General features: G+C 47.2%; 9 protein-coding genes across 9 annotated transcripts; 5 read left to right on the plus strand and 4 right to left on the minus strand.

Annotated features, from left to right (window-relative positions):
* MGYG_03430 (hypothetical protein) lies at positions 1-3,477 on the minus strand (the record flags this gene model as incomplete). The annotated part of the gene is made up of 3 exons (XM_003173208.1): positions 1-3,275; positions 3,384-3,405; positions 3,469-3,477. Coding segments are annotated over 3 exons (3,306 nt in total), but the record flags the coding sequence as incomplete, so codon positions are not given.
* A 2,585-nt stretch (positions 3,478-6,062) lies between these two features.
* MGYG_03431 (hypothetical protein) lies at positions 6,063-7,421 on the plus strand (the record flags this gene model as incomplete). Its single annotated transcript, XM_003173209.1, has 2 exons — positions 6,063-6,188; positions 6,303-7,421. 2 exons carry the CDS (start codon positions 6,063-6,065, stop codon positions 7,419-7,421), a joined length of 1,245 nt encoding a protein of 414 aa, XP_003173257.1.
* A 1,054-nt stretch (positions 7,422-8,475) lies between these two features.
* MGYG_03432 (MFS transporter) lies at positions 8,476-10,199 on the plus strand (the record flags this gene model as incomplete). The annotated part of the gene is made up of 2 exons (XM_003173210.1): positions 8,476-9,895; positions 9,964-10,199. The coding sequence occupies 2 exons, from the start codon at positions 8,476-8,478 to the stop codon at positions 10,197-10,199; spliced, it is 1,656 nt and encodes a 551-aa protein (XP_003173258.1).
* A 491-nt stretch (positions 10,200-10,690) lies between these two features.
* MGYG_03433 (hypothetical protein) lies at positions 10,691-11,869 on the plus strand (the record flags this gene model as incomplete). The annotated part of the gene is made up of 1 exon (XM_003173211.1): positions 10,691-11,869. One exon carries the CDS (start codon positions 10,691-10,693, stop codon positions 11,867-11,869), a length of 1,179 nt encoding a protein of 392 aa, XP_003173259.1.
* A 182-nt stretch (positions 11,870-12,051) lies between these two features.
* Positions 12,052-12,627, minus strand: MGYG_03434 (hypothetical protein; the record flags this gene model as incomplete). Its single annotated transcript, XM_003173212.1, has 1 exon — positions 12,052-12,627. The coding sequence occupies one exon, from the start codon at positions 12,625-12,627 to the stop codon at positions 12,052-12,054; it is 576 nt and encodes a 191-aa protein (XP_003173260.1).
* Positions 12,628-14,269: 1,642 nt separating this feature from the next.
* MGYG_03435 (phosphoglycerate mutase) lies at positions 14,270-16,306 on the minus strand (the record flags this gene model as incomplete). The annotated part of the gene is made up of 2 exons (XM_003173213.1): positions 14,270-16,208; positions 16,272-16,306. 2 exons carry the CDS (start codon positions 16,304-16,306, stop codon positions 14,270-14,272), a joined length of 1,974 nt encoding a protein of 657 aa, XP_003173261.1.
* Positions 16,307-17,472: 1,166 nt separating this feature from the next.
* On the plus strand, positions 17,473-18,040 carry MGYG_09018 (hypothetical protein; the record flags this gene model as incomplete). The annotated part of the gene is made up of 3 exons (XM_003173214.1): positions 17,473-17,610; positions 17,714-17,804; positions 17,964-18,040. The coding sequence occupies 3 exons, from the start codon at positions 17,473-17,475 to the stop codon at positions 18,038-18,040; spliced, it is 306 nt and encodes a 101-aa protein (XP_003173262.1).
* Positions 18,041-18,469: 429 nt separating this feature from the next.
* MGYG_03436 (hypothetical protein) lies at positions 18,470-19,755 on the plus strand (the record flags this gene model as incomplete). Its single annotated transcript, XM_003173215.1, has 3 exons — positions 18,470-18,599; positions 18,682-18,814; positions 19,161-19,755. 3 exons carry the CDS (start codon positions 18,470-18,472, stop codon positions 19,753-19,755), a joined length of 858 nt encoding a protein of 285 aa, XP_003173263.1.
* Positions 19,756-20,358: 603 nt separating this feature from the next.
* On the minus strand, positions 20,359-22,419 carry MGYG_03437 (COP9 signalosome complex subunit 12; the record flags this gene model as incomplete). The annotated part of the gene is made up of 3 exons (XM_003173216.1): positions 20,359-21,585; positions 21,640-21,973; positions 22,070-22,419. The coding sequence occupies 3 exons, from the start codon at positions 22,417-22,419 to the stop codon at positions 20,359-20,361; spliced, it is 1,911 nt and encodes a 636-aa protein (XP_003173264.1).
* Positions 22,420-23,484: the final 1,065 nt, after the last annotated feature.

Consider the following 23,484-nt stretch of genomic DNA (forward strand, 5'->3'; position numbering starts at 1 on the left):
ATCAATGAGTGAAAAGGAACCTTCCCAGTGGATGACGTTGTTGATATGGCCAAAGTCAAGGCCTGTTCCAAGACCCGACGTGGCAACCACCACTTGAATCTCTCCTTTACCTAGTCCATCGATTATACTCCGACAACGATCAGAGGCAATTCCAGTATGGAAAACAGGGCAGTCGAGTAATGTCCCAATCTCGTCCGCCACGGATTTGTTCATGGTATATACGATAGTGCCCTGGCGAACCAGTGGCAACAAGGCATTCCGTGCGTCGGTTGTTGTTTTGGAAACGATAACAGCCCGCCGAATATTGTCGCGCCGGCAAGACATCCTCAAGATGCTCATATCCGTGTACCTCAAGACATTCTTTAATCTAGGCTCGTCGTTTGGCGGCAGTGAGCCGGATAGCAATAGGAGGGGCGCCCCCAAGACCGACATCCATGCCATTTCCGCAAGCTGCTCACGCCATTTGATATCATAGAGATATACATGAGCTTCGTCTAAAACAACCCGGGCCAAATGACCCTTTGACGCCAAGGCCTTTGCCCATGCCTTAAATGAGAATTGCAGTGCAGCCTCGGGTGTAATAAATATAACACCCGCCCTTGCCGCGTCATGAGGATTAGTCCAAATAGCAGAGGCAATACCAGAGCCCTTTGCGCGAGACAATTGCTCCTGCCGCAGTGCAACAAAGGGGGAGATGACAATAGTAGTCTTCCCGGTATTAAATATTGCACTGACAAAAATGATGACGCTTTTGCCAATGCCCGTTGGCATCACCACCAGGAGACTACCAGTGCCAATAGCATGAATTGTAGCCTCGCGTTGTAATTCACAGCGCCACTCCGCCTTTGGTCCATATAGCCGTTTAAGACCTTCATCAGCCATGTCCGCGGCTGTTACATCACGTGACGTGTCAATATTTATTGGGTCTTGTAAATTTTGTGGTATCACCTCCATGATCCCTTCGCGTGCAGGCGAAATTGGCTGCATCTTGTGATTGTTACTGCTTGGTGTAGGAAGGTTCCAGCCTGGGCTGGAATGAGCGAGGTTTGCAGCGATATCTGAGTGGCTTGAATTGGGTGCAAGAGTGTGTATATCTGGTGTGTGTGCCCGACGTTTACTTGGTGGCGGAGTAGGTGCGGGTCCAGGATTGTGAAATGTTTTTGGACGTGGCCGAGATGGGTTGAGGTCGAAGAAGGTGTGGTAGGTTTGACTGGCCGTTTTGAATTCGGACAGGGACTCGTCGCTTAGGGAAGCAAGAGACTCGAAACTAAGGGCATAGTGGCGGGCTTCAGTGTCTGGGGTATGCCCGGCCTGTAGAATGTGGGATATATCTTTTATATCATTGCGCCGTAGATGCCGTTTGTCGATTGCAATGGCGATATGTCGCCATTGCGATAGTGTAATATTGCCAATGTAGTTGCTGGCCACGTTAGACATAGTCTTGGAGATGGCGGACGTGAAGAGGGGGAGATTTTTTGTTGGTACGTTGAATAGCAGTGCCTCTCTGCCTTCGTATTCGAGGGGGGACGGACCGGATTGTAATGCGCGGATGAAACTGATAAATGGTCGTACCCGGGCGAGGTAATAAATAACCATAGCTCCTAGGGAATGTGGTAGAGTCCGCAGGATAATAACCGGGTGCCCAGAGACACTCTCTGTCTTGTTGTAATCACAAATGACAGCCAGGGTTCCGTCATGGATGAATAGCCCGCGGCTAAGGTTGCCAGTATTTTGAGAGTTAATGGCGGACAGCTCGGTGCCTCTCATTGGCATTCCACAGGTAACGACCATCGCCAGGGCGAGGTGGTTGATAAAGACGTCACATTTATTCAGGTATAAGTCTACCTTCTTTGATTGGATAGTGGTTCCCTCGAAAAGCTCGGCATATGCTTGCTTAATTGTTTTAGCAACGCCATCACACAGGTACCGCCTAGGAATTGAGGTATCCTGCTTGGGACAACAAGCCTCGATAAGTCCATGATCTCTCACCATATATGACCAATTATCAGTATATCGAGTGGGGCAATGGAGGGTTAAGTCCATTGCGAATTGACCTTCATCTTGAAAGCTAACCGCCAATAGCGCGTCTCGACAACGTTCAATGGTATTATGTATGAATCGTTTGATATCGGTGATTGCCATATCCATACCATCAAAGGTTAGGCTCATTGAATCGTCAGCCCACAATACATTAGGCTTATTATAATAACTCTTGGCAAATGTCCGGGCGAGTTGTTTAAGGGAGAGTAACTCTCCAAAGACTGTTGGTTCGTCACACGCCAACCACTTCTTGCATTCTCTCTTTATAACCGCAATACTTTCGTTGCGGGAGAGATCATGGCATCCAGTTAGAGAGGTATAGAGAATAAAAGCCCGTATGGTATACACAAGGGCCGACATTAGTGGTGTAATATGTGAGGGCGGATGCCAGCGCTGAGCCTTAAAGTCCCAGCTTCGTATACCCAATAGCAGTATAATTGGCGACTGTGAAAATTCTGCATCCATCTTAAAGATGCTAGAGAAAAGCACATGGACTGCCTGGGTATCCATGTGGGATATTCCAGCCTGGGCTGGAATGAGGACCGAGTCATGCAAGGAAAGGGTAGGAATGATGTTGGGAATCTTGGCCCATGCCAAAGTTACGCGGATGAGGTCTCGGGCGGCAGAGATATACTTGGCCTTGGTTGCAGCAGAGAGGATTTTCAGGGGCTTTGTTTCCAGTTTTGGTGTTGTGGAATAGACGACACGGCGGATATATACTTCCTGGGTAGCCACCACGGCAAAGACCTGATCTAGGATGGAGTTGACGTATATGTCTGAAGATCCTGGGTCTAGAAAAGGCTGGAGACTTGCCATATTAATACCTTGAAATATCTGGGGCCAGGGGGCGCGTTTATCCCATTCAGTCATGCGATCCATTATTGGCGCAATTGTGATATTTTTGGCTCTATTTGCCTGGTGCTGGTTGTATTGATCCATAAGATACTGGATATTGGGGGATATGGGTGTAGGAGTATGGATGGGGAAGAAGCGCATCCGGGACGGGAAAATATTGCAGATTTTACTCTCAATAATTTTGGTGGTGTTACCAGACCATTGGTGTTTGCTTATATGTTTAAGCATTGTTGTATGTTTAGTACCAGCATAAGTACAGCCGGGAAAGGTGCATCGAAAACCATCCATAATATTTAGAAAAGGGCTTTCGCCCTTTTCCTCAGCTGCTATAATATCATCGAGATTATTACCAATAGCTGGAAATTTAGCAAAGCCTGCGGCTATGATATTGGCTTCTTTAGTATTTAAATTATGGTGTTCTCGTAAATGATTTGCGACAGATGTAGCAATCACACCTGATTTACATTCTTTGCAAATCAGAAGCTTACGTGGCTCATCGAAAAAAATGACCTGATACCATTAGTTGTTGAGAAAAGAAAAAGGAATCCAAGTCCAAAATTTATTTGGACTCACGGATTCCATGTCAAGTGTAGAGAAATAGTCTTGTATATAGCAAGTATATAGTTCACATTAAAACGGCAGTATTATTATAGTATTAAGCTTATGTTGATTCTAGCCTAGGCTGAAATGTATGAAGGTCAACTAGCCTGTAGCGGCTTATGGTATAGCAGGTTATCTAGGGTAGAAGTTTGGTAAGGAGTAAATAATGCAGTATGGAGGAGATTTCAGCCTGGGTTGGAAACCAGTCTAACCGTTTTTAGAAGGAGGGTTGACAAGGTGAGAAGAATAAGAAGATAGAAAGGTGAAAAGGGTCCTTTTATATTAAAACTAGGGAAATGGATCACCCAGATCACCTAGCTTACTCATCACCTAGATCACCCAGATCACTCATCACCCAGATCACTCATCACCCAGATCACTCATCATCCAGATCACTCATTACCCAGATCACTTATCTCCCAGATCACTCACCCAGATCACTCATCACCCAGATTATATAAGCAGTTGGTATAGCTGACGTAATATGAACGGGCCCAATTCTTAAGGCCCCATTCCAAGTGGGTCTTATAAGAGGGGCCACCTCTAAATATGGTAATGATCGACCAAATGATTGGCTGAGAGTGTTCTGGAATTGGGAGCCCAGTCGGGAATAGGGCCCCATTCCCATTTCTATGGGGACAGGAGCTTGGCAGTGCTGATCAATTGATTGGACGAACCATTTAGCTTTCTCCAATGGAAGTAATCATTCGCTTAAAAAGGGCCGCTAAATGCGGATTAATATTGTTATAGATCACGTGATGCATAAAAGGCCGGGGCCGATTAACTCATGCATGCCACTTCCCTGAGGCACAGGACGGAAGCTTAGCACTTTTGCCTAGAGAGCTTATCTCCTCGTCTATGTAAGCTTGTTGATTTTAACGTTCTCCGTACGCAGGTTCTAGAATTTGCTATCCTTTTCCACTAGCTATATATTAGGACGAATTATCCATTTTCATACAACTCATCATTGTCTTGCTCATGTTCCCAGAGGACATGGGGCACATAGGCCTTTTTTGTCCCATGGTTCATGTTCCATTAGGTTTCTCCTGAGCCTCACTTCGTATTATTAGTTTAACTTAACTATGAGTTACACATAACAGGGAGGGTGCCGATCCCGAATCAACCCACATGTTTGACTTCCAGGCGGTTAAATCTTCGACTTAACCGACCTCTTAACAAACGTTTCTTCCTTGATAGGCACTACAGAGTAGTTAGCATATGCTAGGTAGTCACTGGTTAGTTATCAAAGCCACCAAGCCGAGTTCCTTCACTCAACTAACTAACCTAACATCTTATTTTACAAGCACCATCCAAACAGCGTGAAGCGGCCATTATCTAATATCAAAACAGGTTACAAAATCCGCATATTTCTAGTCCTCCAGCCATCTATCACATCGCGAACTCTAGGTTTGAATTGAAAACACTTAACCGAGTTGTCTATACCTTATAGATAAGGGATGCCACATCCGATTGTCATGGATCCTAATATTTCTGAACGCATAGCTATATTGAGACATATTGAGATAAAGGAATGCTCCTGGTTTTGCGAAAGCGAGAGCGAGCGGGCTTGGAAAGAGAAGTTAACACTGTTAAGTCCAGGAAGTCGGCAAAGGTATAGGGTTTAGGGCACTCAGGGGCTAGCCTGCTGCGCGGAGAGCAGGGCCGGGTTTGGTGGTGGAAGCGGGGATTTTACAGCAGTGAGGTGGCTCAACCATTGGTTCCTTCTGAATTGGAAATCGCTCAATTCAGCGTTTGGTTATAATTATGCACGATTGTACTAGTGGTGCGTCCGATCCCTCTCTTCTTCCCCCAGGCGATGAAATTCTATGAAGGTCTACAGGTTGGGACAGAAAGCTATCAACTGGTCGATTTTGCTTTCATTTGCTTTATGCTAGAGCGGCTTCATAAAGATGGAATTTTGCCGTAATGCCTTAGCTTAGCACGTCGTAACGGGCGCTAGTCCCAAGTCTGACAGACGTAAAATTCAGCTCACTAGATCTCATTGATGCAATAAAACGTCGCCGTTTGGAGGTGTGACTTGATCACAATGCCCGAGAGGCGGTGGAAGGTTCAAATAGTTATAATACTCCGAACGCTAACCAGTACGGAGTACAGTCCCACTTTCCGCCTTGCCGCCACGGATGGTTTCCACCAATGCCTCAAACCGCGGCAGCCATTGCAGCATTTACCTATCTGGCTGAATTTATATCCAAGACTCGGGGGCTGTTCGAAGGTTAGCCCACCCAAGGCCCTAACTGTCTTATCAGGCACTACTTAATCAGGCTTCCTCCGCAACGAGTCAGGTAATATTAAAACAATCCATTGCATGCATATGTGCGAGGGCATAATGGGATGACCGCCGTGTGGGGGATTAATGACCTAAACGTACACATATGCGTTCAAATGTACAGGGATCCTTTTGGCCTTGAGGCCGGCGTATGAGCGGAGAATGTCTTGCTTCACAAGTATTTGATCTGATGTAACGGGCCCTAGATTCTCGTTGACCTTATATTTTATGTTTAACAAAAATTGATTGAAATCGGCTGAGGGTCGCCCAAAAATCGAAGATGTTCGGCACTATCCGATATGACAAGGACACGAATAGTCGTGAGCACGTAGAGCTCCAAAGGGCCAGTGGACTTGAGGCCAGAGGCTATACCCCAATTGCCTGTGACCGCTGTCGATCGCGAAAGGTCAGTTGATCTAGTTACACTACTACAACCTCAGTCAATCATTAGTCATGAAAAATTCTATGATTTCTCATCGCAGGAGAATACGGAAGAATAAAGAAGCTGACATATCTCCAGCTAAAATGCAGCGGCGAGAAAGACGGTTGTGAGAAATGCCAAACCGCCTCGGTTACTTGCACGTATCGCGATATCTCGTCAATTAAAGACAGTAGAAGGTTGTCAAAACGGGTGCGCCCTTGCAACAACCAGCTGCCCACTCCGAGCTCATGTCAGGCTTCCTACCGCAGTCAACGACAGCCCTTGGACACAGAGATGGACCAAGAGCCTGCTCAAAGCACATCTGACTCTGAGCCGCTAAATTGGCCAAACTCATCTTCCGAGGAATTCACCGAACTGCCTAATACGTGGGAGAGCTCGATCTTGCCTTTTCAGCCTACCTTCCCTACAATGATGGATGATCATGCAACCCTCGGGCTTGATATATCGAACGGGATGCACGGGGTTCTGGAGAGCAATCAGTCGTCGACAGACCCCGAGAATATATTCGACGCAGTCCTCGATACTCAGGCGGCCTACCACCACACAACCGCCCCATCTCAACCAGCCCGTCCGAACGACAATACTCAAGAGAGACGGACAGGATGGAGCTCTTTACTAGGAGGTAATCTACCAACCACTCATAGCGCTAACAAGAGTGCTTCCCCTCCCTCAAGATGCGATTGTTTGCGTGACGTGGCTCGTTTCTTGGAGGTCATTGGGGTGGAATCAATAGAGACGAGAGCTGATATGCTTCTAAAATGCGTTGATCGAGGAATGCAGGTCTGTAGGGAGGCACTCAGTTGCTCAGGCTGTAGTGTCCGTGGTGACAACGGCATGTTTCTAGCTGTCGTCTTACAGCAGCTCGTCACTCTGACTCGTACCGCATCAGACAAGCTTCTGGCTTGGAACCACGAAAATAGGAACTGCCAAGGGTCTTCTTCCGGGGCCCACATTCCCATCGTCTGCATTGACCAGTATAGAATCGAAGTACCAGATTTCAAGGTATCGCTTATTCTCCACGTGGCGTTGTTGCACTTTTTCGGTTTGCAAGGCCTAGCGAACAGAATTAAGGATAAGCTTAGACCCAACAGTTTCGCAGGGCGGCTAATTACAGATTGCGAAAGAATTATTGTTAATACCATCGAGATGATTCGTGACAAGGCATCACATTCGATGCCTATGAGTTCTGCGTTTTAGATCTATTTGTTACGGGAGAGAAGTTTTAAGAAGAAAAGATACATGATACATTCTCGGTTATCTAACGCTAGAGTAACTAACTATGCCCTCAGGAGTTGAGCGATGCCATTTTTAAATAGTACCTTATTATTAATAACTTACAATATATTCCAAACAAAAGAGCTCAAATAAATATACCGATTATTGTAGCTCTAGAATGGCGCAAGTCATTAGGATATAACCACATCTTTGTGATACGCCTGAGCAAAAAACCGAAGATTATTCGACACGTTGACAACTCTTCGATAACTAGATACATGGGTAACTAGTTAGTTACCTAAGTACTAGTTATTTAGTGTATCGCTACGAGTTTGTTGCCGCCAGCGACGAGGCGATCGAGTACGACCCAGAACTCATCGTGATTTGCCCGGCGAACTTCTATGTACGAAGTATGCGATGGTCGACCTGACCACCGCGATCCTAGTAGGCCTGGATAGTAATTACAGTCTTACGAAGTCCTTATTAAGAGCTGAGCCAACCCTGGCTCGTAGTTGAACCGCATTTGTCGATTAGTCAACTGGAACTAACTAGTTATCATGATATTGACCAGTTATTAGAATACCGCTGGCATCTCATTTTCACCGAGAGTACTGTTGTTTGCAGAATTAAACTATGCTTATTATCCTTTTTGATACGTTATAACATGCTTTCTTCAACAAGTTATACCTTATAGTTTGCAGGTTTGTCATCTCGGCTGGTTTCTTTATAAGCCATCGGGAGGTTTTCGGCTGGTTATGAGTGCTGTAACTAACTAAGGGGGTTCAAACCTAATTTCTCAGATGGCTGCGATCTCACTAGCAGGAGCTGAGCTGCTGAGTGACTGGGCAAGGTGAAGTTGGCTTCTACGCTCATTTGTAATGGTTGTCGGTGCATACCGTATCCATACAGTTGGTGAATTTATATATTAGTATCCGTAGTTAGCCAGGATAACTCACCATATTTGATCATGCTTCATACCTCCATCCCTTCCTTTTCCTTTCCTATAGCTGATCGAGCTTTTTTCCTCTTATTGAATATGGCTTTCAACCCGGATACGACAGCCCCAAAGGGTCCTGACAGTGCTGAAAAGCAAGCAAGCAGTTGTTCGGATACTCACCAAGCGAACGAGAGTGGTAGCCCACGAGATATCCACGGCGCTTTATGGCTGCTTGTGGTCCTCGGCATCTTTAGCTCCACCTTCCTCTTCGGACTTGATAATACCATCGTCGCTAATATCCAGCCCGCTATCGTCAAGTCTTTGGACGGTGTTGAGAAACTAGCCTGGTCGGGCGTGGCCTTTATCATGGCCTCTAGTGCCACGGTACTTACCTGGCTGCAAATCTTCAACCAGTTCAATATCAAGTGGATGTACATCTTCTCTATCACCGTATTCTTGGCTGGTTCTGCTGTTTGTGGAGCTGCCCAGACGATGGATATCCTGATTGGTGGGCGAGTCATCTGTGGTATCGGCGGTGTCGGCCAGTACGTGGGAGTGATGAACTTTCTCCCTCGTCTGACCTCCTTACAAGAACGGCCAATATACGTTAGCGCAATTGGTCTTACCTGGGGTGCAGGTACCGTGTTGGGTCCAATCATTGGTGGAGCCTTTACCGATAGCTCAGCTGGATGGAGATGGTCCTTTTATATCAACCTAGTTGTTGGTGGTCTTTGTATGCCTGTCTATTTATTCCTTCTCCCCTCTCTTCAGCCTCAGCCTGGTTCTGAAATTTCCGTCATGGATAAGCTGAAGAAATTGGATATCGTTGGATCATTGATCCTTGTAGGGGCATTTGTGGCAGGTGTCATTGGCCTCAACTTCGCTGGAGCACTATACCCCTGGAATGTACCCGGTATCATCACTGCGCTCGTTCTAGGGGCTGTCGGCTTTATTGTGTTTGGGATACAGCAGAGTTATTGTATCTTCACCACTGAAGAAACGCGCCTCTTCCCTGTGGAGCTGGTATCGTGGCGTAAACCACTACTCAGCCTACTTTTTCTATGTGGCTGCTGTACCAGTGTCTGCGTGACAGTTCCGGCATATATTATTCCGCTATACTTCCAATTCACGGCGGGGGATAAATCACTGGAGTCTGGGGTTCGGTTACTGCCATTTGTCTGCCTTCTTGTGTTTAGCTGTGTTGGAGGCGGAATCCTTGCTTCCCGCACTGGATACTACCTCCCCTGGTATCTTGCCGGGGGCGCGCTTTGCCTTGTTGGGTCAGCACTGATGTACACAGTAAACTCTGGAACAAGCCCAGGAGCTATATACGGGTTCAGTGCCCTTATTGGCCTAGGCTCGGGAATGTATCTTCAGCTTGGTCATTCCATAGCTCAGGCTAAGGTGAGCCTCGATAAGATACCGGCCGCCATTGCCTTTACGACAACGGCCCAGCTAAATGGGATGACTATTGCGTTGGTTATTGCTCAATGTGTATTTGTTAATATGGCTGCTACGGGTAAGCAGTCATCCCAGCAATCCACCTGATGAAATGTATAACCTGGCTTACCGGCTTAATCAATCTAGGAATCGCGAAGGTACTCCCACATGAGTCCCATTCTACTATCATCGATGCTATCACTGGAACTGGTTCAACATTTGTACACGATTTGGACCCATATACAAAGGCTGCAGTTTTGGCTGCAATTGTATCCGCAATTGATAAAACTTACATATTGTGTATAGTTGCCGGGACTGCTACAGTCCTAGCAGCCTTTGGCATGAAGTGGGAAAAGCTGTTCATCTCTACGGTGGCTGCTTGAAAGCGCGTAGAAAGGATATGAGAGTTAAAGGGAGGCACTCTTCGGCGGTCGGTGAGAAACGTGGCAATTTAACCTTCCGAGGCCAACGGGGAAGCGGAACGGTGTATTGTTTATCCGATACGCCGGCTCCAACCTTCAAGATTGGAAGGCATAAATTGTTGGTATCCTAGCTACTCCGTACTACGTATATTAATAAATATAAGGGGGATATACTCCGTACATAACTACTCTAAGCATTATTCTTACCACAATTGCTTAATTAGTCCCTAACCTTGGTCCACGGCTAGTTAGTTACCTAGTTATTCATCCAAAAGAGCGCTGTTATCAGAACATGGTCGCTTTTGAGGATGTCATGTATTTTATTCATGTATTCTATTAGTAAGCATAATACTTAGTCAGCTCAGAGCATATCTGAGCTGGGTTCCTCGTTTGAACCTAAGAAATACAATTCTCTTATACACACTCTTACAAAGCAGAACTATTGATCTACGATGCATTCCTCATGCTCGCCCTCAGAAGTTTCGAGCTGGGGACGGATGCGTAGAACATGCGATGCCTGCCAGGAATCCAAAGTCAAATGCAGCCAAACGAAGCCATCCTGCCACCGCTGCATTCGACACAGCCAACCGTGTATCTACAGCCCTCACCGTCGTACTGGCCGACCGCGCAAGAGGGCCTGCAGGAGTACTGCAGACGCGGAAGGCCCTGTAGCAGAGCAGGCAACACAGGAAACCAGGACGCTCGGAATTCTTGGTCCTACCAACAGAGTGCAACTGCCCAACACCCCGAATGTTCTGTCGGCCAGGACAGGGGAAGATGGAAATAACCTCAATCATGATGTCTTTCCGTCATTAGATTCCCTCCTGGATATTTCATTATGCGAAAAAGGGTCCTATCAACTAAATAATAGTTGGCAAGAAAGTCAGCAAACTAGCTATCCTCCAGGATCATCTCTCGATACCCTAAACGACGACTTCACCTTGGATCATGATGTCTCCTTTCCTCTGCCTTCCCAGGCTCTAGATATTGATGAGTCTCCGCAATTCAGTACCCGAGCCCCTAGCACCACCAATAGTAATGCAGACAGAGATTGTAGGGGCAGGTGCTACATGATGCTACTTCAGCGGCTATCATTCTTACATCGGTCGCTACCTGAATCCAGCCGGCCTTCTGTCGATGCTATTCTCCTAGTGCAACGCAGTATATCCAGAAATGTCTCAGACAAGCTCCTACAATGCACTACTTGTGTTAGCAACCGCTCAACCATCCTTCTACTATCTACTATCATCGAACGAGTCGTCCTGATGTTTAACTGGATTATTGAGAAGAAGACTTTAATGGACTCCAAGAATGCACGCTTAAGTCGGCTGGCATTATGTTCCTGGGCACTAAATCCGTCAGTGCCACCCCCAGCAGACAGCTTCCAAAGAACTTTCTGCCATGTCCCGCTGATGGTGGGAGACGTGGAACTAGATGCAAAGACCAAACATGCGTTTATGAAACCTTTGATAATTCTTAGGATCAAGAAACTGGCAGTGATGCTACAAGAGTTAAGCCGAATTACCGCAAGCCGCTCCCAGGACTGCCTTTACCGTGCTTCAGGGCTGATATTGGTGGACTGCCAACAACGGTTAGACTATCTTCGAGGCCAGGTTCAGATATGGGAGTGACTATCCTACTATTTCGCCCTTGGGTATTTATCAATGTGTATTCTCTAACGTAAACTAGTCGTAGAGTTTCCCTCAGTCTAAGCTAATTAACCAAGTTACATCTAAAGAAACAAGCGGTGCGACGTTTAGTATCGTATCACCAGTATCCACCATGCGAGGTAGATGTAAAGTTGCGTATGCTTCTACTCAGATGACACCTTGCCCAAGAGCGATAAAATGCTCGAGAGTATGCGACCGACTTGTCCATCCTCGCGGCCACACAAGCTGGGTGAGCCAGATGTCTTATCACGGGAACCCATCTCGCGCAGCAGACTACTCAGATTCGTCAACACCCCACAGATAATCTGTCGAGCTAAGAGACTTTCTTCTTCTCCTTGGAGGGCAAATTTACCCAGCAACATGGGGATTTTAGAACACTTCCAGGATAGAGAAGTGCTACCGTCGTCGTTCGAGCATACCGCCATCGATATTTTGTCATTATCGATACTGGCTGTAACACCGCCCTCGAAGAGGCCGTAGGAGGCACATGCAGCATCGCATAGGGAAAAGATGGTCTCGGATATATGGATAGCAGCAGAGACAAGAGCGTGACTATGGATAGGATGTTTGCAAGCCTCGACAAGCTTCCAGTAATCGTTTAGTGGTTGATTGATAGATGCGAGGATACTGAAGTCGAAGGTGCCTTTAGATGGAAGACAAGATGCAAGAGAACTTGCAGAATTTTCACAACCACAGATGTTTGTGGATGGGCCCGACATGTTCGATGTTGTCCGCCGGATGGCCATACGGAGTTTTCCTTGCTTGAGAAGCAATTGTGGCATGGAAATATAATAACATACGGTTAAGACTCATAAATACCTACACACCGTCAAAGGCGAGAAGTCACGGAAAATATAGAGAGCAAGATACCAATAAAGAGCTGCATGGCACTAGTTACGATCCATGTTAAATCTCAACGATATAACAACTAGGTCACTTCCGTAGCAAGCTTATGCTCAAGCAGTCTTTACCTTGACAGATTAATGTTAGAAGCAAGAATGGCCATATCCGCTGGGTTCAGAATCCCCAACTTGCCATGGGCCTGTGATCCACCATCCCCATCTCGGCTTCTATGAATCGAGTTATTTCGCGCCGCGATCCACGTCTGGTAGTGTTAGCATCTGGAAAGGAAGTGAAAGAGTCTTCTTAAATGGCAACAAAGCTATATAGTCAAAGAATCATCAAATGGCTATTTGGTAAGTTATCGGTTAGTTTATCACAATACAAGTTTTAATCATTTCTGGGTTCATAGCTGTTGACTGACGAACCTGGTCCCCTAGCCGGTGCGCAAGTGAGTTGACGCAGAAGGTTGCTTGTTGGACAAACAACCATCGAAGAATACCAGCATATACCAGGCCGCCAACCCAATCGCCCCAGCCACTGGGAATATAACTCCAAAAATAAGAATGAACTTTCCATAATGACGATGCTATCATGCAACGATAGAGACAGCATTTAGATCAGATATGTCGGCGCGGCTAGTGTTCTTCAGGTTTTGCTTTAGAATCATCCACATAAAACGCGAGTACCAGATCCCCTTGAGAACATTATATGGATCCTTCTCGGTATCCGTCCATCTGTGATGTGCCCTATGCTTGCTGCTCCAGAAACGTATGGAACCTTATACGGCACCACCACCAGCACAAGCAAGGAAAATCTTCAAAGGGAACGTCCTAATAAAGGGCACGTATGTTAGCCGAGTTCTACTAACTAGTGGATAAAATAGATATTCGGAAGATGGCTCGATAGCAACTCACGCCTCATATGACAGATGTGCCCATAGTCTATGGTATCCAGCAGTAATACCTAGACCAGTCCAGAAGTAGTACGTAATGGCCCAGAAGACAGTCTTGATTTGCAGAAGGGTAAAAAAAGCAACAATACAGCCAGATATTGGCACAAGTAATATGAGTATCGTATTGATCCAGTTCACTGATATGCGGACTATTTCTACCCAGTTTTGTATCCATCGCTGATTAACAAGCAACTACTTAAATATGAAGATAGCCGGATATATAACTAGTCGAGATGACATATAAATGAGCAGAGAGGATAAAAAAATAACAATCGAAATTGGACAGATACTTACTACAGGTAGAACTGAAAGTATTCAGTGATCTATTCAATAGAAAATGTTGGATTGTTGGATATGCAAGCACGCCAGGGGTATTTTGATCCTTATACTATTCATGAACCCCTGCACAAAAGTAACCAACATGTAGGTATAGAAGTGCTCAAAGCGGTAAATATGAGACAAAACCAGGAAAGTAATACTAGAATTAGAAGCAGAAATATTACGGCCGTGAATAAGTCGTATTTTCATAGTAACAAACTTGAGGTATACTCTTGTGATAACTATTTTCATACACCTCGTTCGGTGACTGTCCAGCGTCTTTTTGAGACAGGTTCACGGCTCCTCGAATTCCAGAGGCCATGCTGAGATCTCGCGCGTTGTGGCGCGCCATCAGAGGTATTATTGCGCGTACTTGCAGGGTTAGATGCATTGCCAGTACCTCTCAAGCTACCGGCGGATCCTTCGAAGTTAGGCATCATATCGTCAACACGCTCGCTGGCAGGAGTAGAACCCCACAGGCCTGGAGCAGCGTGTCTGTCGCCAGAAAATGACCGTGAGGGGTTATGTAGCTCTCCAGTGGTGCCGTTGAAGCTGGAACTGCGCGACGGGCCAATAGAAAACCCATTCTCCGGGGAGTCAGGAACAGAGGATAGAGACGTAAACCGGTGTCGATACGATGATATCGAGCTTGGGAATACCCTAGGGGACGGTGACTGCGCTGAGCTGTTATTGTTGACGCGAAGGTGCTCCGTTGAGTTCACTAAAATTACTTCGTATTCTTCGGATACCTCACTCGGGCCTAGCTTTCTCAATATAGATGTAGGTTGGGCCGCCGCCTCATCATCCGCCGTAGGACTCTTATGAGCGGCGAGAGTCAAGGACGCCATTCCAACGTCGAGAAGAGCAGGCCGGTTGGTCAAAGCACCAATAATAGCATTGCAACCAGCGCCGTGGGTAATGATTATGAGGACTGTATCCGTGCCGTCACCTTCTTCGTGGTCCTCTGTGGCCTGGGGTTCATTCGATACTAGTTGACATTCCTCTCGGTGCGACAGCCTCCTTTTGCTCTTCCCACAGTCCGCAGTCTTGTACCAGCTAATCATTCTCTCCAAGCCGTTGCGGAATCTGCGGTGCATGGAACTCCACTCCTCGCCATACTCGCCGCCGCTTCCCCAGCCGAGGGGAGCCCTCATGCTGTCCCACTGATAGTCCACGTCAACACAAGCATCCCTCGCATGCGCTACATACCCCGCCGGGATGGGGTCTGAGGGGGAAATAGCATAGGTTGGCGTTGGAGGAATATACTCGGTGTCTGTATGTGGTTCAGGAGCGGTCGACAGTTTCGGTAAACCCTGAAGACTGGCAGGTCTATCAGTTGCAGTGCTTTCAGTACCCGTCTTGTCTCCAGGGGTAGTAGCAGCTGAAGCCGACGCAGATGGGGGAATATTCTCAGCTTTCGCTTGGTCCGGCGCCGCAACACTGGCGGAAGCGAATCCGTTCCAACCTCCGGGAAAGTTTCCACGAGCAGACCGAGTAGATACACCAGAAGGCACAGAGTCCTCCTCACGCAGTAAGCTTGCCTTTGCACCAGCCAGCATCATGACAGACCCAGGCGGCGGGGTAATTTGATCAAAATAATCCGGCGTCAGCCATTCACCTAGCCAAGCGTCCAGGCGTAGCAAGCACAGCTTTTCATCCGGCAAGCTTGTCTTTGGCTGTTGGGCGTTGACTTTACCAGCTGGCACCTGGGGTTCCTGCGACTCTTGAGGCTCCTGAATAGGGGTCAGCTGGGGCGAACCCTGACGCTGTGGCCGTGGGGACGAAGGACGCCAGCGGTGATGACTCTTTGGAGGAGCGGTACTAGACTGGGGCCGCTGGTGAGGTGATGAGTCCGCTGATGTACGCTTCGACTGGCTGATTCCCGCGCTGAGCGATATTCCGGTCTGGACGCAGCGCAAAAACGGGGATGAGTGGATGATGATTCGATGCTTCCGCTGCTCCTGTTCTGGCAGGCCACTGGGAGGCTGGCCACTCTCCTGTGAAGGGTCGGAAGACGACAGGGTGGAAGGGAGGCGCCCATGGAGTTCGCGGTAGTGAAGAAGGGATCCGATGCGAACCCCCAGGGCCCGGGACTGCTTCCAGCCGCCGTATGTTAGTGGGGGGTCATAGGGCGTGGGCGAGGTAAGATGCCACTGTTTATCGGCCGCATCTAGTCGAGCGCCATGCCTAAAGCCGTCAAATCAGTACAGGCAGTCTCGCTAAGGAGATGGGAAGAAGATATGACTCTACCTAACGACGATAATGACGCTTGGCGGTTTTCCCATGATTCCACAGGGTCTGTTGGTCAACTAGACAACTAGACAACAGACAATGAGGTGGCTGGCCGCGCAGGGTAGCGAGGAGCGACGCAAGGACGGCAGACGAGGTCGAGTAGGGCTGGGGTTTCAACGACTGACTTTGAGAGTGTCGAGTACGTATCCGTGAAGTGCTTGCATGGTGCTTTAGTTACTTATAGCAGTTGGTGATTAGAGGTTAATGCAACAGCGCTGCAGGCTGTTCAAGGGCGACCGGGCTGGAGAGTTGTTGTCGTTTGACAAGATGACGGTTGAGGCCAAACATCACACGGCGGGGAGAACGGCGCATATCATGCAGCGGATGGCCGCGATCACCACGCAACCATGGCTTCAAGAGAGGAGGAGGGAAGAGGTGCGCGCTTCTTCGTCCTTCCTGCTTTCTTATTCGTCTTGCTTCTCTTTCTTCCTCTTCTTTTCTTTTCTGCTTCTTCTTCTTCGTCTTCTTCTGCTTGTTTGTCTTGTCTTCGTTTCGTCTTTTCGTTCGTTTTTCCTAGAGTCGCTAACTAAAAAGCATGTGATCATAGTCACGTGTTGTGTTGTATTAATAAGCAATACTTGGAGACTACAGGGACGCTGAAGCAGAGATGAAGCAGAGATAACGAAAAAGAGCTAAAGAAGGGAGGAAAGATCTTAAGGCCAGGAGATGAGGATGCCATTATGTATTATAGTCACCTCAATATAAGCTCTTCGTCGCGGCTGCCAACTGAACCAAGGCTTGCCTTGTTATTTTTATACATCCTTTTTATTAATCACCCAATGGAAATGCGATAAATTACATCCAATAGTATATCTTTCAGTTTGTTGATTATATAAGCCCAGATGAGTCAACTACTTATGTTATTTTTCACTTTAAACATGCATACCTAGGTACGGAGTACTTATATATCTATCTAGGACTGCATCCAACTTCGGCATTCCGTCCCGGACTGTCCTTTCATCTGGCTATACCCTTGAGCTGGCCGGAAAAACTCATACTGAGCAGTCTACTCTCGCCAAGTATGCCAATGTACAGGGGGCCAGCGACCCTGCGGCCTGTCTGAAGCGTTTCCGCCACCCCAGCCTGGTGCCTCTGATACTAAACTCGTTATCTACTGTTCTATGGAGCTATGCGCAAAGCGGTTGAGCGAGAATAAGTCATGCGCACAACGCATTATAGAGACGCGGGGCTAGGGCTGAGGAGTGAAGAAGGTCTATTATGGAGTGAAGGAGCCCGGGACGTTTGTGTGGGAGAGCGAGTGCGCGAGGCTCTTGCTAGAGGCGGGCGTGGAGCTGGGGTAAGTACGTTGCTGGAAGAGGAAATCCTACGAGTTGCGGCAGTTGGACCTTCACAGACAAGTAATTAGTTAGCTTACTAACTAAGTACGGAGTACAGAGTAGTCAAGACAGATAAGCGGAGCTAAACGGGGTGGCTCTCGTTGGCCCCCTGCTTATAATAACCAAGGCTGTGACCATGGATGGCGCGTGTTTGGTACGGAGTATACCACATTGCTACCTTATATACGGAGTACCTATCGCCTTGGTTTCCCAGATGTACCCCAGCTGGTTAATTTGTCAGCTATAACTAGATAGTTAGGTATCTCACCGCTGGCTAAACCAGTAATTTGGCTAATTACTCCGCCCCGTGCAGAGAAATACGTGAGAGAAAGAGTAGTGAAGGTGGCTCACACTTTATCCTCTGAGGTATCGCTTCAGAGAGATATTTGACCCCTTATCTGCTTATTTAAAGCCCTCTTACAGTGTACTTGTTCTACATAATAAGTTAACTACCCATGCCGTCAACCAAGCTTTCACTTGTACGCTGAATTACCGTTCCCCCGGAGCATCGGCGGTGAGCTTGCCGGCTGACCGCAGTCAACGGCAACCATCCTCCTACATGCCATGCACTGCACAGGGGTTGCCACTAGTATAGTCGGTTATTAACTACGCTTCGAACTAGTTAGTTGAGTGGTAATCCATTGAAAGGGCAAGAAGTAGTCAGAGGCATTACAAAATGCCGAGGCCGGCGTATATAGCTCCCTCAGGGGCTGAGCAGCCTATCTAACAAGTAGAGTTAAATAGCTATCACGATCATACTGCGATCGTTTCTCTCCTGGCCCATCTTTTACTATTATCTACACATCCATGGCTCACAAAATGGGTGACATGGATCCGTCTCTGATGCAGCAGTACTCTTTCGAAACCCAGTCAATTCCTATCTTGATACCGACCGTCGAAGACCCAAAGCGGATAAGAAACCGGCTGGCCCAGCGGAAATTCAGATCAAGTAGGTTTCAATAGTTGATTCTTCTGTTAAGTAGCATGCATTAGCAATTTTTCATGGAAGCTGTACTGATGCATAGAAACAGAAAGTAAAAAACGGCCAGCTGCGTCAAAGGAGAGAGACCGGACTCCCTCTGCTGGAGGAACTGAACCGTACGGAGCTTCCAATGTGCAATACGGCAACGGCCATGTATCGAGCTTGGAAGAGAGCAATTTGAGGTACGCCCATTTACCAGATTTTAGTCATGCTCCTACTCCCCCCTGACTAGGCGTGTTATCCAGGCTGACCGCTGCAGTGACAGTATCAACGCGTTACTATTTAGTAACGGCTGGAAATACCCTTCATCGGTGGAATTGCCATCTCCTACTCTTCGCGCTAGTACTGTAGTGATTAGATCCGTGCATAATCTAGCAGGACACCTTGAGCCGATAGCCCTATCACCATTGTTCTCGGATAAGCCAATAAATCACGGAAAAAAAATGCGCAACTAAATCCCTCGTTGTCCCCTTCACAACGACGACCACCGGATTCCTTCGGCTCAAATTCCACTTCCAATCACTGCAGTGAAAATTGGACTCAGCCGTACCATCCAGCTGCCCAGGACAGCGGGGGGCAAGGGGAACATGAATCACAAATAGGAGCCTACTCATCCGACAAAGGCTTTGACTCCTCATTCATGTTGGTTTCGGATACACAGCGGTGGCCCCCAGTTCGACATCTCACTCTAGAACAGCGTATTCGGCATGTGATTGATGCAAAAGAGGAAGTGGGGTTTGAAAGCATTGACGCAGCCGTAACATTATACTACACAGCCAAATTCCCCGAGAACTCATTGCTGCGCTATGCTCAGTCAGCAAGCCGCAGCCATCGCCTAGGGAAGTTCTTGACCAGCCTTCACGAGAGCTCCGATCACTGGGTCGGCCGTGAAGCCCGTGGGTATCATGATGGGCAGATGTCATGTATCGAGCGTACATGCTTGTCTGAATTGGGGGGTTTGCAACAGCGCGACCCCCCACTGGGTATTACGCAGAATAGCAATAAGCGTGCATTTATTACAGATATAATTGGCAGGCTTGTGGCTGAGGAAATAACAGACACGTTGTTACGAAGTGACGGACATTATCTAAAAGAAAAGGTAAAGTTAGCCCTCTCGCGCTGAAAAGACACTTGTATGCCATACGGATGAATGAAGGCCACGAACCTCAAACTGACGCACGGACAGCTTCCTACTCTCTGGTTGCTCCTATCACAGGTCGCTCTTTATGTTAAGACACCAGAACCATATTTTTTCCAGGCTATAGTAGTTTTTCTGTACATGTTGAGACTAATATAAGGAAAATTAACTTAATCCTGTGGCCTTTGTCCACAGCCGGTTGCAAATAACATTATTTCTGGAATCAAGCCTCCGTGGCCAAGATAGTTCGTGCCTTTGGATTCTTAAAGGCTGGATCAAGCAACTACGTTAGTTTAGAGATGTATAGACTACGTAGTTAGGAAATCTCAGGTATTATAGCACTTACAAGATTTAAACACGGATATTTTATGCTATAACAGCCACTAGCTTCCATACGCTAGACACGGGTGAAAAATTCAAATGCGTGTAATATCAGGAATCGAGCCAAGGGCGTTGTTAGAAACCATATTGTAGTTAATGTCAAGTAATGGTCTTCCGTACATACATATACCTCAACCCCCCAAGGGAGTGTCTTCCTCAGGCCGTGATCGACATCGTCTATACCAAGAGTCTAATTGCGCGTATCGGTTAACTCGACCCCATCATCTCACTGATAGATCTGGCGCCACTCAGGTTAATTACCCGTGATCCGCCTCCTAAGAGCATTGCTGAAGCTCCGCGGGCGCCACCAGAAGCCAGGGGTTTGACCCATCCGGGGATCTGCTCATCTTCACGTTCCCGTGCATAGATTGTCTGCCACACGTTCGGGAAACCGGTAGGGAGAGCCCCCTTCAGCCGAGCCCCAGGTATAGCATATCGTGGATTCTTGTGGGTGAGATAGCCTCGCATTAGGTCCTGGGTAAGCAGGGAGGCAAGGACATTCTCCAGCTCTTGCATAAGTGGGGAAGCAGCAAGCTCTACTCCTTTATTCCCGTTAACAGTAGGCTGCGGGTGGTTATCACCATCCTCCGTGATTAAAGTCGAGTACGGATCTGAAATTCTGGTCAAATCTTCGGCCAATCCATCAATGGGAAGATCATTGGAGCCGTTGACATTAACATGCTGCCCGCTGTGGCCAAAATACCATTCAGGATTGTTATAGTCGTCAAAAATAGAATCATCTGCAGGCTCAGGTGAGGGCAAAAAGTCTGGATCCGATGGAAAAGAGGTGATTTGCAGATCAACTTGATCCTGTTGACTTGATGTCGGCAGTCGATGTGAATAGGGTGGTGTGCGGCTGTCGAGCCAGCGAACAGCGGCTTCAAGTTTTTGTAGATATAGAAATGGCGGTGGCCCTCGCTGCGCCTGCATTTTCTGGTCACCGTGGAATCCAGCTAAAATAAACACTTTCCGAGTGAGAGATCGCCAAACGAGAATTTCACATCTATTGCGAAGTGGTAGTAGAAGTCCCTTTTTGGCAAACCATTCTGCGTGCGGTGAGCTGACGGACAGATAATTTCTAAAGAAATGAATTTCTCCTTTAGCAATATACCGGCAGAGAGGTATGAACCTATCTCCTAAACCTTCAGCTTCTGACCTCTGGAGCAGTTTCTGGGATGGGAACCGGCCGAGAATGATGTTGCATGGTATTAAATATGTGAGGATTAGACTTCGATGTTTCAAGGCTTGCCGATGGCACTGGTTATATGCTGCCTCAAGTACAATCATGGCGGGATAGAATAAGTTATTTGAAAAGAGATATCTCCCAAGATAATATAGGTAGGTTACCCTTTGTGAAGCAGGGAAGTATTCGAGTGGTGGTGATTGAGAGTTGATACTAGCAAACATTTGCTCCGCATTGCGCAGTTTTCCGCACTTCCAATGTTAGCAAATAGAAAGCTCAAACAAGTTGTGCTGGGATATATATACCTTAAAAAGGAGCTTTAGACACAGGTTAGCCATCAAGTATATTCCTGCTCTTTTCCCTTCCGGTTTTGCGTGGGTTCCTGAGGTACCGCTTCTATCAGTCAGGCACTTGATAAACGCCTCTCTAACAATATTTGTCGACTTTTCCACCAGCGTGACTTTCTCCCCAGTCCCGCTTTGTCCGGACTCTCCCCCTTCGTCTCTAAGGAGATGTGCAATCAGCTCCGGTTGGCGGTCAAGTCCGATCGCAAGCTTTGAAAGCAGCTTGCTAAGGTAGAAGACGGTTGGCAGGATAACGATACCCATCTGGCTGTCACCAAGAGCAATCACACTCTGGCTGGATTACATTGTCAGAGTATGCTAAAAAAAAAATTAAAAGGAAGAAGAAAAGATAAAAGCCGTAGAGCTAGTAAAAGTGCATTATATAACTTACTTTAGCAAGGCTTTCAGCATGTTGTATGTTTCCAATAGGTTATCCACGTTAACGTCTCGCAAAAAGGTCAAGTATAGGCGCATGAAGGGAGCAAATGCCGGCCAGGGGCTGCCTAGCTGCCCTCCGGACATCTGTTTTTCACATCTAGAGAGCAATTCAGCGTCTTTACCACCGTCGGCCGGGTACGCTCGCTGCAATTCCGTGGTCATCTGGTTGTAAATGGCGGACAGGGGAGGCTCAAGTTGCAGGAAATCCTGGAGCTTTACGCCATCACGGCTCTGCACAAGACCCCCAATACTGTCGAGGAAGTTATTGAGGACGGGTGTGTCGGAAGAGGTGTTATTCCACATTATTGCGGCAGCGTCTGCTTGGTATTCTGGCTTCCAACTTCGTCAAAGATTCTGGTAAGTAGGGAGTGTTATAACTGAGAGTTTTGGGCAGCGCAAATATCATCTTGGGAGTGCCATCGTCTCATCCGCAGCCGTCCGTCCGTTGATCGTTAGTAAATCCAAAGCTGTTGAATGTGTTCTGTAGACTTACTCTTTTGGAATCCAGTGGTGAAGTAATAAATATACAGGGGCATCCAGTTTAGGAATTCATGATCGATCGCGACTTGATTATTCGCTGGGGGACGAATTGATACCAGAGTTGTTGAAATCTGACTAAGCAAAATGGACGGTTTGATTGGCTAAAAGTCTGCAGTCTTTGCCTTAACTAGCAGTCAGCTAATAAAAATGAGTTAATTTTAGCCAACGCTTGATTTCATCCAATCATTCCGGTTTAACATTAAGTGGTCGATTTTACCTTACCACAACGTCTGTCTGCCAACAACACTTCTTCTATTCATGCAACCAGCTGGTGAAGTCCTAGTCAAACAATCTCTTCAAGAAGCCTTTGTTGTTGTCCAACTGCCAGCCTGGCATCTGGTGAAGCGCTCGTCGGTACAGCGAGTCATGTCAATGACCTAGCCCTCGTACAACTCCCTGGCGGTGGCACTCACTCAAATAATCAACACCCTAACTCAGGCGGCCTCGACTCCATTACCCGAAAACCGGTCAGGGTTGAACGGGTAAACCGAATCCCAGCCACCTGTGATCCAGCTGCAGGAACGGGATCGTCAGTGTCATTTCCTTGACGGCAGCTTGAGAAGGTGTATTGCAACTCCATCTTTACTCAACACCTAGCCAAATGGCCCTCAAGACGACTATTGCCAGTATGGATCCCATCTTGAGTCCATTGAGGTACTAATATAGCAATGCTGTCATGGATGCTATGCTGGGCGGCAATGTCTATTGGGCCCGCAAAGGACCAGTAATTTCCTTCCAAGAATATGCAATAAAATTTGTATAAAGAGCTGCTTTCCACTACCAATTACCATGTTGTCAGATCTCCGCTAGACCTGACAGAAAAACAAA

This window comes from Nannizzia gypsea, genomic scaffold, assembly GCF_000150975.2.
Source record: "Nannizzia gypsea CBS 118893 supercont1.3 genomic scaffold, whole genome shotgun sequence".
NCBI lineage: Eukaryota > Fungi > Ascomycota > Eurotiomycetes > Onygenales > Arthrodermataceae > Nannizzia > Nannizzia gypsea.